The sequence below is a fragment of the Xenopus laevis genome, chromosome 9_10L, assembly GCF_017654675.1.
Source record: "Xenopus laevis strain J_2021 chromosome 9_10L, Xenopus_laevis_v10.1, whole genome shotgun sequence".
Taxonomy (NCBI): domain Eukaryota; kingdom Metazoa; phylum Chordata; class Amphibia; order Anura; family Pipidae; genus Xenopus; species Xenopus laevis.
Window position 1 is genome coordinate 8,068,680 of NC_054387.1, and position 17,267 is coordinate 8,085,946.

Consider the following 17,267-nt stretch of genomic DNA (forward strand, 5'->3'; position numbering starts at 1 on the left):
GAATCCAGGATTCGGTTCGGGATTGGACCTTTTTCAGCAGGATTCGGATGAATCCTTCTGTCTGGCCGAACCGAATCCTAATTTGCATATGCAAATTAGGGGCAGGGAGTAAAATTGCATGACTGTTTGTCAGAAAACAAGGAAGTAAAAAACTTTCCCCCTTCCCACCCCTAATTTGCATGTGCAAATTAGGATTCGGTATTTGCCGAATCTTTCCCAAAGGATTCGGGGGTTTGGCCGAATCCAAAATAGTAGATTCGGTGCATCCCTACTGAAAACAATTGAACTGAAAAAAGTGTTTGGAAGGTGAACAACCCCTACAACATAAATATAAATAGGCAAAAATGCTGGTTGTTAAATTAGGAAATCACTCTCGTGGTTAATGGCAAATGGAGACAAAGGGGCTCAAGGCCAAGAAAGCTCCTGCGGCGGCTAGATCGATTCAAGCACGTTATTTTGAGGCCTATCAAGTGTACATCATTTCGGCCATGTGAGACATTTTCTTTGGAATATACAAGTAATATTCCATGTATCCTGCAAGGTCTTCTATAGTGACATCATCCACGGATGCTCTGGCTTGTTCAGAGCAAGACCTCGGGGATCCGGAAGTGCCGTTAGCTGAAAGCTGAGTTCTGTTTTGCAAAGTCTGAGAGTGGTCCTCTTTAACTGTCTTCTCGCACTCCGATAGCATGTCCCTTAATCCAGAGAAAGAGTACACTTCCATATTTTGCCAGCAGTTCTTGCACTGGCATTCCTCCTCTTTACAAGTGCATTTTGCACCGGTGCCAAGTTTGGATACAGACTGAAAATCTGAGGGATGACCGGCCGTCGGACTCGCAGGAGAAGTCAATGAAACGGCAGCGTTCACTTTTACGGTCTCTGAAACAGTCTCTAAAGGAGAAGCTCCTGATGGCTCTAGATAAAATCTTCTGTATCGACCACTGTCTAGAGCAGTGCTGGGTGGATCACTGGTAACTGCACTGCCTATACTTCCGCCCCCCTCTTGGGTATCGCATAGGGTTTTGTGTTTCAGCTGGGAGCTGGACGAGGCTTTTGCACTGCAGTGTGTAAACTTTGGAGGATGAAGGACCGGGGATTTGGAACGTCTTCTCCGTGGTGTTCTCACCACTCCTCTGGTTGTTTTTCTAGATGATCTGCAACAGAAAAATAAAACAGAGAATAAGCTTTGCTTATAGAGGTGAAGGCAGGACAGTAGGGATGCACCGAATCCAGGATTCAGTACGGGATTCAGCCTTTTTCAGCAGGATTTGGATTCAGCCGAATCCTTGTGCATGGCTGAACTGAATCGGAATCCTAATTTGCATATGCAAATGAGGTGCTGGAAGGGAAATCACGTGACTTTTTGGCACAAAACAAGGGAGTAAAAAACATTTTTCCCACCTTTTCCTTTACCGCCTCTAATTTGCATATGCAAATTAGGATTCAGCCGGATCTTTCACAAAGGATTCGGCCGAATGCCAAAAAGTGGATTCGATGCATCCCTACAAAACAGCACAGTTGCAAAATGTCTCACTGAACAGAAATTTAAACCGGGATATTTTAAAAAACGCAAAAAAAAAGAAAAAGAAATGCTCCTAGAAATGTGGGTACGCAAATGACAGATTGTAGGAAATATATTGAAGGGGTTCTTCACCTTTAAATTAACCTTTAGTATTATATAGAGAGTGATATTTTAAGGCAATTTGCAATTGGTATTCATTCTTTATTATTTCTGGTTTTCAAGCTATTTAGCTCTTCATTCCTCAGCTCTCCAGATTGCAATTGTAGCAATCTGGTTGCTAATGTCCAAATTACCCTAGCAACCATGCATTGATCTGAATAAGAGACTGGAATATGAATAGGAGAGGCCTGAATAGAAAGAGGAGTAATAACAAAACATTTGTAGCCTTACACAGCATTTGTTTTTTAGATGGGGTCAGTGACCCCCATTTGAAAGCTGGATTCAGGGGTTCGGCCGAATCCGAAATAGTTGATTTGGTGCATCCCTAATAGGGATGAAATGCTGACAATCTTGCTGCTGCTTGTCTGTTCATATCAGCAGTGCTCTTACCTATGCCAGCTTTCTTTCAGCGAGCCCAATATTTTTGGTTTGGTGTCTTCTAAAGACGGTCGCACAGATGTCCTTGTACTGCAGCCATGAGCTGACGCTGTAGATTTGCACCTATAAAAAGAGATAAACCAAATCACACACAGACACTTCTACATCAAAATACTCTTACAGGGCATCTATCACTCAGTTTTCCTGATGGCAGCAAAAATACCTTTTTTCTTCGCTCTATTAGGAAACAGTTTAGGTGCTCTCTAGCTGATCAGGGACTAGGATCCTTTTGCCATACACTGACCCATTTACTCTTTCTGCCAAAAGGAGACCATACAGTGTAGGGAAATCCAACTTTAAGGGGCAGATTTATTAAGGGTCGAATTGAAAATGTAAATTTTTTTATGTTCAGAACCGTCAAATTCATCTATGGAATTCTCTTTAAAAAATTCTAATTCGATTTTCGAGATTTATCATACTCTGGTCCTTTAAGAATTAGAATTCGACTTTTCACCACCTAAAATCTGCCGAATTACTGTATAAAAGTCAATGGGAGAGGTATGGGGACCAATTTGGAGTCATTTGTAGCCTTCCTGACATTCGAGTTTTTATCGGGGGGGGGAATAGAATCTAGTTTGATTGAATTCGATTTTGTTTTTTCAAGTCGCTAAAATTCGTCCGAGTTTTAAATATATTTAAAAAAAAAAAAAAAAAAAAAAAAACTCACATGAAATTGAAATTCGACCCTTAATGGGGTTGTTCACCTTTGAGATAACTTATAGTATGATGTAGAGAGGGATATTCTGAAACAATTTCCAATTGGTTTTTTTATTTATTGATATATTTTCATATACAATTTACTTAGAGAAAAAGAGTAAAACAATGGAATATAATGAACAGTGAAATTATGCTGTAAAATAAATTATAATGCAAAAGAAAAAAAAAAAACCAAAACAAAATTTAGTGTTTTTTTACGCAGCTCTCCAGTTTGTAGTTTCAGCAATCTGGTTACTAGGGTCCAGATTAGCCTAGCAACCATGTGCTGATTTGAATAAGAGGCTGGAAAATAAACAGGAGAGGAACTGAATAGAAAAATGAGTAAAACAAAGTAGCAATAACAATAAATGTGTAGCCTTAAAGAGCTTTTGTTTTTAGATGGGGGTCAGTGTCCCATAAAGGCACATAATTAAAAACCGACAAAGAATAAATAATGAAGACCAATTGAAAAGCTCATTAGAATTGGAAATTCTATAACATACTAAAAGTTAACATAAACCACCCCTTTAGTAAATATGACTAAGTCTGAGAGCAAAACGCAGCCCTACAAGGGATTTCTATATCCCTAGACTGCCCCGTACACTTGTTCTCATTCTATCAGTCTTGTAACTAATAACATATTGCATATTCAACCCACTACCCTGTGACCCTGGATAGTGCAGAGAGTTTATCCAAAAATAAACTCACCCTTCAGCATCGACTCGCAGTTTTTTGAACGCGCTTTGTAGATTTTCTTCTTCCCCGTCTTTAACCTCTGATTCCATTACTGAGCTATGTTGGCAGTAAGGGGCTCAGGAGATTCACAAGAAATCTTCAGTAAAACACAAAACAAGGATGTTATTGAAAGACCACTCTAAGTCTAAACCAAAACTTGCTAACACTTCAGAGGATTTAATATGAATTGATTACTGTAGGTTTTGCAAAAGACTCTGTGGTTCCCTCTGTGGGTGTGTGTGTGTGTTGATTTGCAAATACAGAAATATACCCCTTTCCTTTCATCCTAATGGAACAATGAAGCTAAACATTCAGCACTAACTGCAGGGATCAGATAAGGCCTTTTTTCTCTCTAAAAGCAGAAATGATACACTAAAGGTGTCCCTGAACTGTCTCCTAGCAAAGTATGACAGCTGAAGATTCAAACATAAAACAGGAGTAAAGCTGGCCATAGACGCAAAGGTCCGATTGTACGAATCGAGGATTCGTACGATATTCAGACCGTGTGTGGAGTCCCGACATTTTTCGTCCGACGGAGATCGGTCGTTTGGTCGATGGGACAGGTTAGAAAATTTCTGTCGGCTGTCGATAATATCTCTGCGTGTATTGCCGATTGTACGATTTTCACTAGCTTTGGTTGGACATAGATATCGTACAATTGATCTGTTCTCTCTACTTTGATCTTTATGGTTAGTGGCAGGTTGGAAAATGGGAAAGTCCGATCGTACGTTGATTCGTACGATCGGATCTTTGTGTCTGTGGCCAACTTAAGTCAATAATGTAACATGACCCACAAATAGTTTACGGAGCAAGGTTAGAGCAACCTCACTGGCAAGTTCCATAGCACTGAGAGCCATAGAGTATGTATGTATGTATGTATGTATGGGAATGTATAACAGCTCTACATCAGCTCTCACAGGGAACCTCTCAGTGTAGGGACAGTCTCACATGTCTCTCAGTGTAGGGACAGTCTCGCATATCTCTCAGTGTAGGGACAGTCTCACATATCTCTCAGCGTAGGGACAGTCTCACATATCTCTCAGTATAGGGACAGTCTCGCATGTCTCTCAGTGTAGGGACATTCTCGCATGTCTCTCAGTGTAGGGACAGTCTCGCATATCTCTCAGTGTAGGGACAGTCTCACATATCTCTCAGCGTAGGGACAGTCTCACATAACTCTCAGTATAGGGACAGTCTCGCATGTCTCTCAGTGTAGGGACATTCTCGCATGTCTCTCAGTGTAGGGACAGTCTCGCATATCTCTCAGTGTAGGGACAGTCTCACAGGTCTCTCAGTGTAGGGACAGTCTCACACGTCTCTCAGTGTAGAGACAGTCTCACATGTCTCTCAGTGTAGGGACAGTCTCGCATGTCTCTCAGTGTAGGGACAGTCTAGCATGTCTCTCAGTGTAGGGACAGTCTCGCATATCTCTCAGTGTAGGGACAGTCTCGCATATCTCTCAGTGTAGGGACAGTCTCGCATATCTCTCAGTGTAGGCACAGTCTCGCATATCTCTCAGCGTAGGGACAGTCTCACATAACTCAGTATAGGGACAGTCTCTCATATCTCTCAGCGTAGGGACAGTCTCACATGTCTCTCATCGTAGGGACAGTCTCACATGTCTCTCAGTGTAGGGACAGTCTCACATGTCTCTCAGCGTAGGGACAGTCTCACATGTCTCTCAGTGTAGGGACAGTCTCACATGTCTCTCAGCGTAGGGACAGTCTCACATAACTCTCAGTATAGGGACAGTCTCACATAACTCTCAGCGTAGGGACAGTCTCACATGTCTCTCAGCGTAGGGACAGTCTCACATATCTCTCAGTGTAGGGACAGTCTCACATATCTCTCAGTGTAGGGACAGTCTCACATGTCTCTCAGTGTAGGGACAGTCTCACATGTCTCTCAGTGTAGGGACAGTCTCACATGTCTCTCAGTGTAGGGACAGTCTCACATGTCTCTCAGTGTAGGGACAGTCTCACATGTCTCTCAGCGTAGGGACAGTCTCACATGTCTCTCAGTGTAGGGACAGTCTCACATGTCTCTCAGCGTAGGGACAGTCTCACATAACTCTCAGTATAGGGACAGTCTCACATATCTCTCAGCGTAGGGACAGTCTCACATGTCTCTCAGCGTAGGGACAGTCTCACATATCTCTCAGCGTAGGGACAGTCTCACATAACTCTCAGCATAGGGACAGTCTCACATGTCTCTTAGTGTAGGGACAGTCTCGCATGTCTCTCAGTGTATCAGTGTAGGGACAGTCTCGCATATCTCTCAGTGTAGGGACAGTCTCGCATATCTCTCAGTGTAGGGACAGTCTCACATGTCTCTCAGCGTAGGGACAGTCTCGCATAACTCTCAGTATAGGGACAGTCTCACATATCTCTCAGCGTATGGACAGTCTCACATGTCTCTCAGTGTAGAGACAGTCTCACATGTCTCTCAGTGTAGGGACAGTCTCACATGTCTCAGTGTAGGGACAGTCTCACATGTCTCTCAGTGTAGGGACAGTCTCACATGTCTCTCAGTGTAGGGACAGTCTCACATGTCTCTCAGTGTAGGGACAGTCTCACATGTCTCTCAGTGTAGGGACAGTCTCGCATGTCTCTCAGTGTAGGGACAGTCTCGCATGTCTCTCAGTGTAGGGACAGTCTCACACGTCTCTCAGTGTAGAGACAGTCTCACATGTCTCTCAGTGTAGGTCTCACATGTCTCTCAGTGTAGGTCTCACACGTCTCTCAGTGTAGGGATAATCTCGCATGTCTCTCAGTGTAGGGACAATCTCGCATGTCTCTCAGTGTAGGGACAGTCTCGCATGTCTCTCAGTGTAGGGACAGTCTCGCATGTCTCTCAGTGTAGGGACAGTCTCACACGTCTCTCAGTGTAGGGACAGTCTCACATGTCTCTCAGTGTAGGGACAGTCTCACACGTCTCTCAGTGTAGAGACAGTCTCACACGTCTCTCAGTGTAGAGACAGTCTCACATGTCTCTCAGTGTAGAGACAGTCTCACACGTCTCTCAGTGTAGGGACAGTCTCACATGTCTCTCAGTGTAGGGACAGTCTCACATGTCTCTCAGTGTAGGGACAGTCTCACAGGTCTCAGTGTAGGGACAGTCTCACATGTCTCTCAGTGTAGGGACAGTCTGACAGGTCTCTCAGTGTAGGGACAGTCTCACATGTCTCTCAGTGTAGAGACAGTCTCACATGTCTCTCAGTGTAGAGACAGTCTCACACGTCTCTCAGTGTAGGGACAGTCTCACATGTCTCTCAGTGTAGGGACAGTCTGACAGGTCTCTCAGTGTAGGGACAGTCTCACATGTCTCTCAGTGTAGGGACAGTCTGACAGGTCTCTCAGTGTAGGGACAGTCTCACAGGTCTCTCAGTGTAGGGACAGTCTCACACGTCTCTCAGTGTAGAGACAGTCTCACATGTCTCTCAGTGTAGAGACAGTCTCGCACGTCTCTCAGTGTAGGGACAGTCTCACACGTCTCTCAGTGTAGGGACAGTCTGACAGGTCTCTCAGTGTAGGGACAGTCTCACATGTCTCAGTGTAGGGACAGTCTCACATGTCTCTCAGTGTAGGGACAGTCTGACAGGTCTCAGTGTAGGGACAGTCTGACACGTCTCTCAGTGTAGGGACAGTCTCACATGTCTCAGTGTAGGGACAGTCTCACACGTCTCTCAGTGTAGGGACAGTCTGACAGGTCTCAGTGTAGGGACAGTCTCACATGTCTCTCAGTGTAGGGACAGTCTGACAGGTCTCTCAGTGTAGGGACAGTCTCACATGTCTCAGTGTAGGGACAGTCTCACATGTCTCTCAGTGTAGGGACAGTCTGACAGGTCTCAGTGTAGGGACAGTCTCACATGTCTCTCAGTGTAGGGACAGTCTGACAGGTCTCTCAGTGTAGGGACAGTCTCACATGTCTCTCAGTGTAGGGACAGTCTCACAGGTCTCTCAGTGTAGGGACAGTCTCACATGTCTCAGTGTAGGGACAGTGTCACATGTCTCAGTGTAGGGACAGTCTCACATGTCTCTCAGTGTAGGGACAGTCTGACAGGTCTCAGTGTAGGGACAGTCTCACATGTCTCTCAGTGTAGGGACAGTCTGACAGGTCTCTCAGTGTAGGGACAGTCTCACATAACTCTCAGTGTAGGGACAGTCTCACATGTCTCTCAGTGTAGGGACAGTCTCACATGTCTCAGTGTAGGGACAGTCTCACACGTCTCTCAGTGTAGGGACAGTCTGACAGGTCTCAGTGTAGGGACAGTCTCACATGTCTCTCAGTGTAGGGACAGTCTGACAGGTCTCTCAGTGTAGGGACAGTCTCACATGTCTCAGTGTAGGGACAGTCTCACATGTCTCTCAGTGTAGGGACAGTCTGACAGGTCTCAGTGTAGGGACAGTCTCACATGTCTCTCAGTGTAGGGACAGTCTGACAGGTCTCAGTGTAGGGACAGTCTCACATGTCTCTCAGTGTAGGGACAGTCTGACAGGTCTCTCAGTGTAGGGACTGTCACGTAAACGTGTGACGTATGACCAACTAGCACACACCGGGAAATACCACACCTTTAAGAGGGGTTTACACAGGGGTTTATTTCCGATATACAACAAACAGTAGATCAGGAACACGGCATTAGCATGTGAACTCCCCCAAGTCCCAAAACACTCCTGGTCCGAAATAAAGAGCCTCCCTTGGAGCAATCCACTCCAAGATGCACACGCCCTCCAGGCCAATCCAAATCCAAAGTCAGGGAGTTCCTTTGGGCAATTTCAAAGGGGTAAGGAGCAAAGTGCCTTTGGGTGAATCCACAGAATAACCATACCTCAAGGGGATCCAGGTATAAGCAGTCCTCTGGGAGGTAGGGAGATCCAAACTGTTGGAGGGAGTCTTCTTGCCTCAGCTAGGATAAACTCCAAGGAACCGCAGAGGAGGGTGACCTGCCGCAGCCAGGTTACACCCCAGACGAACAACAACAACTCTCTAGCCCTCCCCTCTGGTATACCTGGCCTTTTCCCCACCCCCTAGAGTTGATTGGCTGGGAGGCCGGCCTTGCTTCTGGTTAACCCCACCCAAGCAGGTCTGATTGGCAGGGGCCCTGCTGCATCATTAGGGGAGGGGGAAATACCTTGGAGGGGGTTGTCCAGCTCTTCTGGAGGGCTATCCTGGGAGCTCCTTTGTTTAAAGTTTTTTGGCGGGAAAGTAGAACAAAGAAGAAACACCATCTTGGTTTAAATGTGTACTAGTCAGTTAGCTATGGATAAAGTGGGACCAGTAGAAGGAGATTTTGGTCACACTCAGTATTTGTCACATTTCTTCCCCCCCATAGTAAGTGCATTGCTGGGGATCCCCTTTGTAGGGTGAGTCCCGGCTGCACTTTGAAGGCCCCACTGGCTCAATTAAATCTTTGGGTGACATAGTTGTTTCTCTCAGTCCATATTCTGCTTTGTGTTGGGAGCCATTTGCATGGGGATTGAGGAGCCTTATTGCTACTTTGTCTGTCTATGGATGCAAATTCGACCTTAACTTGACGCCCACACAAAGTCCGTTTATTTAGTTCTTGTACTGCATCAGCAGCATCTCTGGGGTGTTCAAATTCCACAAATGCGAAACCCGGGGGGCTCCTGGCCACCCACACACTACGTAAAGGGCCATAATATCCAAATGCCTGCTCCAATATAGTCTTATGGCCATGCTTGCCAAGGTTTCCAATGTAGACTTTGCAGTTTGGAGAATTGGTGACTTTGTATCTGTTACTATGAATTGGAGTAGGGGTTATAAGTTTTGTTTGATGTTCCAGTCTTGTCTGTGGAACACCCCTGTGTCCTCTCCTGGGTGCACAGTTGTTCTCCCACCTTTTTGGGGCACACAAGTTGACTGCTGACACTCTAAATTCTTTTAGGTCTGATGCATCAATATTCACTTGTTGCTTCCTGTAGATATGGGGACCAGTCTCTTGGGCATCCTGCACTTGACACTCAGTGACCCCCTGTGATAAAATATTTGCAGATTTGGCAGGTGGCAGTCTTATTGGGGTCAGGTTAGGGAGTCTGCGTGGGCATGTTGCCTGTAAGTGAGTAGTACAACCACAAATAAAACAGGCCCGAGGAATCCTAATTGGTTTAGAATCTGGAAGGGCCCTGACTGTCACATGGCTGGCATGTAGAGCATGGGTACGATCAGCCTCACAGGAGTGGTTTGTAGGACTCAGGGGTAGGGTAAGTGGCTGGGACTGGACACGATTCTCCAGGTACTCATCTGCTAACTGGGTGGCCTCCTCCAAGGTACCAGGCTTACGGTCCCCAACCCATTGTCGCACTTCAAGGGAGCAGTTTTCGAAGAATTGTTCTTTTAGCATCAACTGGCACAAATCCTCAAGGGAATTAACTTTATTCCCCCGTACCCAGTTGCGGAAATCCCTCTGCAACTTATTCCCGTAATCCTGGTGAGTTTCTTGGGAGGCTTTACGCCGGGTGCGGAAAGCTCTTCTGTAGAAGTCTGGAGTGATGGCGTAGCTGGCGAGGAGAATCTGACGCACTTTCCAATAATTTGCTCGCTGGGGGTATGGAATTTCCAAATAGACTTCGCTAGCTTTACCAGTGAGTTTACCAGCCAAAATAAGCACCCACTCATCCTGGGGAACTTGGTGGTCCTCACATAAACCTTCAAAGGAGCGAAGGAAGCTGTCTATGCTCTGCTTAGACTCATCAAAGGCAGGGAAGGCAGCATGAGTCAGTTTCACAACTGGCTGTCGTGCAATGGTTGGCCCTGCTGTGGGCCCAGAACTCAAGTTCCTAGGCTGATTTCCCTGTATAGTTAGGCGCAATACCTCTAGCCGTTCTGCTGGGGTCAGCCCTGGACCAATAGCAGCAAGGTGTTTCTGAAACAAGGTAACGGTGTTGTCCTCAGGTTCCCCAGCTGCATCTTGGTGCAAATTATAGCTTCCTTCTCCCTCCTCAGGGGTTTCTGGGTCACCCTGGGCATCACCTTCCTGGGTAGGTAGAGAATGGTGTGTGAGAAGTTCTATGAGTTCCTGTCTCCGCTTTCCCACTGTGTCAATACCGCATGTGTGGCAGAGCCTTTGTAGCGTTGGTAGCCTGAGCTCAGTAATCTCCTGAGCTGTAAGGTTTGCGAAGTTCCCTGATGTTCTAGTTTCCATTATCCGCACCGCTTGCCACCAGAATGTCACGTAAACGTGTGACGTATGACCAACTAGCACACACCGGGAAATACCACACCTTTAAGAGGGGTTTACACAGGGGTTTATTTCCGATATACAACAAACAGTAGATCAGGAACACGGCATTAGCATGTGAACTCCCCCAAGTCCCAAAACACTCCTGGTCCGAAATAAAGAGCCTCCCTTGGAGCAATCCACTCCAAGATGCACACGCCCTCCAGGCCAATCCAAATCCAAAGTCAGGGAGTTCCTTTGGGCAATTTCAAAGGGGTAAGGAGCAAAGTGCCTTTGGGTGAATCCACAGAATAACCATACCTCAAGGGGATCCAGGTATAAGCAGTCCTCTGGGAGGTAGGGAGATCCAAACTGTTGGAGGGAGTCTTCTTGCCTCAGCTAGGATAAACTCCAAGGAACCGCAGAGGAGGGTGACCTGCCGCAGCCAGGTTACACCCCAGACGAACAACAACAACTCTCTAGCCCTCCCCTCTGGTATACCTGGCCTTTTCCCCACCCCCTAGAGTTGATTGGCTGGGAGGCCGGCCTTGCTTCTGGTTAACCCCACCCAAGCAGGTCTGATTGGCAGGGGCCCTGCTGCATCATTAGGGGAGGGGGAAATACCTTGGAGGGGGTTGTCCAGCTCTTCTGGAGGGCTATCCTGGGAGCTCCTTTGTTTAAAGTTTTTTGGCGGGAAAGTAGAACAAAGAAGAAACACCATCTTGGTTTAAATGTGTACTAGTCAGTTAGCTATGGATAAAGTGGGACCAGTAGAAGGAGATTTTGGTCACACTCAGTATTTGTCACAGGGACAGTCTCACATGTCTCTCAGTGTAGGGACAGTCTGACAGGTCTCAGTGTAGGGACAGTCTCACATAACTCTCAGTGTAGGGACAGTCTCACATGTCTCTCAGTGTAGGGACAGTCTCACATGTCTCTCAGTGTAGGGACAGTCTCGCATGTCTCTCAGTGTAGGGACAGTGTCACATGTCTCTCAGTGTAGGGACAGTCTCGCATGTCTCTCAGTGTAGGTCTCACATGTCTCTCAGTGTAGGTCTCACACGTCTCTCAGTGTAGGGACAGTCTCACATGTCTCTCAGTGTAGGGACAGTCTCGCATGTCTCTCAGTGTAGGGACAGTCTCACATGTCTCTCAGTGTAGGGACAGTCTCACATGTCTCTCAGTGTAGGGACAGTCTCACATGTCTCTCAGTGTAGGGACAGTCTCACATGTCTCTCAGTGTAGGGACAGTCTCACATGTCTCAGTGTAGGGACAGTCTCACACGTCTCTCAGTGTAGGGACAGTCTCACACGTCTCTCAGTGTAGGGACAGTCTCACATGTCTCTCAGTGTAGGGACAGTCTGACAGGTCTCTCAGTGTAGGGACAGTCTCACATGTCTCAGTGTAGGGACAGTCTCACATGTCTCTCAGTGTAGGGACAGTCTCACATGTCTCAGTGTAGGGACAGCTTCACATGTCTCTCAGTGTAGGGACAGTCTCACATGTCTCTCAGTGTAGGGACAGTCTGACAGGTCTCAGTGTAGGGACAGTCTGACACGTCTCTCAGTGTAGGGACAGTCTCACACGTCTTTCAGTGTAGGGACAGTCTCACATGTCTCTCAGTGTAGGGACAGTGTCACATGTCTCTCAGTGTAGGGACAGTCTCGCATGTCTCTCAGTGTAGGTCTCACATGTCTCTCAGTGTAGGTCTCACACGTCTCTCAGTGTAGGGACAGTCTCACATGTCTCTCAGTGTAGGGACAGTCTCGCATGTCTCTCAGTGTAGGGACAGTCTCGCATGTCTCTCAGTGTAGGGACAGTCTCACATGTCTCTCAGTGTAGGGACAGTCTCACATGTCTCTCAGTGTAGGGACAGTCTCACATGTCTCTCAGTGTAGGGACAGTCTCACATGTCTCAGTGTAGGGACAGTCTCACACGTCTCTCAGTGTAGGGACAGTCTCACACGTCTCTCAGTGTAGGGACAGTCTCACATGTCTCTCAGTGTAGGGACAGTCTGACAGGTCTCTCAGTGTAGGGACAGTCTCACATGTCTCTCAGTGTAGGGACAGTCTCACATGTCTCAGTGTAGGGACAGCTTCACATGTCTCTCAGTGTAGGGACAGTCTCACATGTCTCTCAGTGTAGGGACAGCTTCACATGTCTCTCAGTGTAGGGACAGTCTCACATGTCTCTCAGTGTAGGGACAGTGTCACATGTCTCTCAGTGTAGGGACAGTCTCGCATGTCTCTCAGTGTAGGTCTCACATGTCTCTCAGTGTAGGTCTCACACGTCTCTCAGTGTAGGGACAGTCTCACATGTCTCTCAGTGTAGGGACAGTCTCGCATGTCTCTCAGTGTAGGGACAGTGTCACATGTCTCTCAGTGTAGGGACAGTCTCGCATGTCTCTCAGTGTAGGTCTCACATGTCTCTCAGTGTAGGTCTCACACGTCTCTCAGTGTAGGGACAGTCTCACATGTCTCTCAGTGTAGGGACAGTCTCGCATGTCTCTCAGTGTAGGGACAGTCTCACATGTCTCTCAGTGTAGGGACAGTCTCACATGTCTCTCAGTGTAGGGACAGTCTCACATGTCTCTCAGTGTAGGGACAGTCTCACATGTCTCTCAGTGTAGGGACAGTCTCACATGTCTCTCAGTGTAGGGACAGTCTCACATGTCTCTCAGTGTAGGGACAGTCTCACATGTCTCTCAGTGTAGGGACAGTCTGACAGGTCTCAGTGTAGGGACAGTCTCACATAACTCTCAGTGTAGGGACAGTCTCACATGTCTCTCAGTGTAGGGACAGTCTCACATGTCTCTCAGTGTAGGGACAGTCTCGCATGTCTCTCAGTGTAGGGACAGTGTCACATGTCTCTCAGTGTAGGGACAGTCTCGCATGTCTCTCAGTGTAGGGACAGTCTCACATGTCTCAGTGTAGGGACAGTCTCACATGTCTCTCAGTGTAGGGACAGTCTCACATGTCTCTCAGTGTAGGGACAGTCTGACAGGTCTCTCAGTGTAGGGACAGTCTCACATGTCTCTCAGTGTAGGGACAGTCTCACATGTCTCAGTGTAGGGACAGCTTCACATGTCTCTCAGTGTAGGGACAGTCTCACATGTCTCTCAGTGTAGGGACAGTCTGACACGTCTCTCAGTGTAGGGACAGTCTCACATGTCTCTCAGTGTAGGGACAGTCTCACATGTCTCTCAGTGTAGGGACAGTCTCACACGTCTCTCAGTGTAGGGACAGTCTCACATGTCTCTCAGTGTAGGGACAGTCTCACACGTCTTTCAGTGTAGGGACAGTCTCACATGTCTCTCAGTGTAGGGACAGTCTCACATGTCTCTCAGTGTAGGTCTCACATGTCTCTCAGTGTAGGTCTCACATGTCTCTCAGTGTAGGGACAGTCTCACATGTCTCTCAGTGTAGGGACAGTCTCACATGTCTCTCAGTGTAGGGACAGTCTCACATGTCTCTCAGTGTAGGGACAGTCTCACATGTCTCTCAGTGTAGGGACAGTCTCACATGTCTCTCAGTGTAGGTCTCACATGTCTCTTATAAAGCTACTGTGATCCAGAAGCTCCTGCTCGTTTTGTTTCTAAAGCCCGTGTCCTTTATTGAGTGTAAAAGAGAAACAAATGTGATTTAGACAGGAGAGTCACCAGGGAAGGGGTCGGCCAGTGGTTTAAGTTTGCAGGGAGGCCACAGAAGTTGAATAGGGAAGAGTTTAGACTATCCAATCCCTATACAACTTACAACTCTCACTTCTGTGACAAAAGCAGCAGCAATGAAATGAAAGCAGTTTGTGTGTGAGGTGATAATAACATGTCGGCTCCACAGCTCCCGCCCTCCCCAAAACGGACAGAAGCGACACCCGCTTAATCCAAACAAATACCCACCGCCCACCAGTCCCGTTACGAAGCACTTTCCCAATCGCTACTTACTCCTCCCGCAGAGATGTTTACTGCAGCCTCCCGTCCAAGTCTCATCGCGCGAGATTGACGTCACGGCTACGCGTAAGCGCCGCGACGCATTACGTCGCCGCCTGGTGTGGGCGTGATAATGTAATATAATATACAGTGGTCAGTCAGCATGTACAATCTAATGTTTCTAGGCTTTCCTGTAGGTTGGATGCTGTTTTCTACGCCACACCAGCCCCTAATATGCCCACAGAACTCGTCATTACTTTGCTTGACCAAAAAATAAAAAAAATAAAAATGAAGTCCTGTTACATTGAATGAAATAAAACATGAAGCAACATTTATTAGCTGAACAATTCGTTTTCTTTCCACACAGATCCATTATTTATCTGAGGACTGACTAAAAGTCATCGTTTACACTTTTACAGATTTACTAAAGGGCAAGTGCATGCGAAAATTCGCCAAAATGACAATCCGCAGGGACATCGCCAATTTATTAGGCCGCGTAGGGATGCCAACTTTTCCGGGAAAAAATACAGGCCTTCCTATAGATTTATCTATTTCTCCTATTAATAACATTGGAATCAACCAAAATACCGTCCAGGTGGCAACACTAATTAGGCCACGAACGGCACCCTAAATCCAGAACCAACGCTAGGCTCCCTGGTCTCGGCTCTTGCTTCCGCCTTTAACAGCCGCCTTTCACTCCGGAGGAGCCCTCGGCTAATTGGATGCCGCCAGGTCTTAATAAGAGAGGAGCCAAGCTAACGGTTCTGGAGGAGCAAAGGGGCACGATGGTTAGCAAGGTTTTGGAGGAGAGGTACAGTTCAGGTGTAGACCAAAACCTAGTCAGACAAGCCAGGTCGGTGCGGGCAGAATTCAAGCGTAGTCGGACAGGCAAAGGTCAAATCCATGAAGATAATCAGAATGGTCAGGCAGGCACAGGTCAGAGTAACAGAGTTCAGAATGGTCGGACAAGCACAGGTCAGAATATCAGAGATCAGAATAGTCAGACAGGCACAGGTCAGAATAGAGATTAGAATGGTCGGACAGGCACAGGTCAGAATAGAGATTAGAATGGTCGGACAGGCACAGGTCAGAATAGCAGAGATTAGAATGGTCGGGCAGGCACAGGTCAGAATAGCAGAGATTAGAATGGTCGGACAGGCACAGGTCAGAATAGCAGAGATTAGAATGGTCGGACAGGCACAGGTCAGAATAGCAGAGATTAGAATGGTCGGACAGGCACAGGTCAGAATAGCAGAGATTAGAATGGTCGGACAGGCACAGGTCAGAATAGCAGAGATTAGAATGGTCGGACAAGCACAGGTCAGAATAGCAGAGATTAGAATGGTCGGACAGGCACAGGTCAGAATAGCAGAGATTAGAATGGTCGGACAAGCACAGGTCAGAATAGCAGAGATTAGAATGGTCGGACAGGCACAGGTCAGAATAGCAGAGATTAGAATGGTCGGACAGGCACAGGTCAGAATAGCAGAGATTAGAATGGTCGGACAAGCACAGGTCAGAATAGCAGAGATTAGAATGGTCGGACAGGCACAGGTCAGAATAGCAGAGATTAGAATGGTCGGACAGGTACAGGTCAGAATAGCAGAGATTAGAATGGTCGGACAGGCACAGGTCAGAATAGCAGAGATTAGAATGGTCGGACAGGCACAGGTCAGAATAGCAGAGATTAGAATGGTCGGACAGGCACAGGTCAGAATAGCAGAGATTAGAATGGTCGGACAGGCACAGGTCAGAATAGCAGAGATTAGAATGGTTGGACAAGCACAGGTCAGAATATCAGAGATCAGAATAGTCAGACAGGCACAGGTCAGAATAGAGATTAGAATGGTCGGACAGGCACAGGTCAGAATAGCAGAGATTAGAATGGTCGGATAAGCACAGGTCAGAATAGCAGAGATTAGAATGGTCGGACAAGCACAGGTCAGAATAGCAGAGATTAGAATGGTCGGACAGGCACAGGTCAGAATAGCAGAGATTAGAATGGTCGGACAAGCACAGGTCAGAATAGCAGAGATTAGAATGGTCGGACAGGCACAGGTCAGAATAGCAGAGATTAGAATGGTCGGACAAGCACAGGTCAGAATAGCAGAGATTAGAATGGTCGGACAGGCACAGGTCAGAATAGCAGAGATTAGAATGGTCGGACAGGCACAGGTCAGAATAGCAGAGAATAGAATGGTCGGACAGGCACAGGTCAGAATAGCAGAGATTACAATGGTCGGACAGGTACAGGTCAGAATAGCAGAGATTAGAATGGTCGGACAGGCACAGGTCAGAATAGCAGAGGTTACAATGGTCAGACAGGCAGGAATCACAACAGGAATCAATACTAAATAGCACCCAGGAAACACTAAAGCAAACCTACAAAGGGCAATGATTTAATTTCAAATTCCCTTTAATCATTTATTTGAATTTGGCTGTTCTGCAAGAGAAATGTTTGCATCTATGGGGACCTTAAGCCTTTACTTACCCCTCTGGGCAGATTCTGTCCAGTGGAGTTCACAGGCTGATTTTTGTTTAGATCCTTTTAAAGCATGGATCTCCCAACTAGAAAGCATTTTACATGTAAGGGGCAGAATTGTTAGATGAATA

At 46.9% G+C, this 17,267-nt stretch overlaps 1 protein-coding gene across 1 annotated transcript; it reads right to left on the reverse strand.

The window, feature by feature from the left end:
• Window positions 1-210: 210 nt before the first annotated feature.
• On the reverse strand, window positions 211-14,772 carry oser1.L (oxidative stress responsive serine-rich 1 L homeolog). Its single transcript, XM_018234899.2, has 4 exons — window positions 14,670-14,772; window positions 3,524-3,647; window positions 2,072-2,182; window positions 211-1,154 (listed from the first exon to the last, which is right to left on the reverse strand). Exons 2-4 carry the CDS (start codon window positions 3,598-3,600, stop codon window positions 467-469), a joined length of 876 nt encoding a protein of 291 aa, XP_018090388.1. The 5' UTR covers window positions 3,601-3,647; window positions 14,670-14,772; the 3' UTR covers window positions 211-466.
• Between the last annotated feature and the right edge of the window lie 2,495 nt (window positions 14,773-17,267).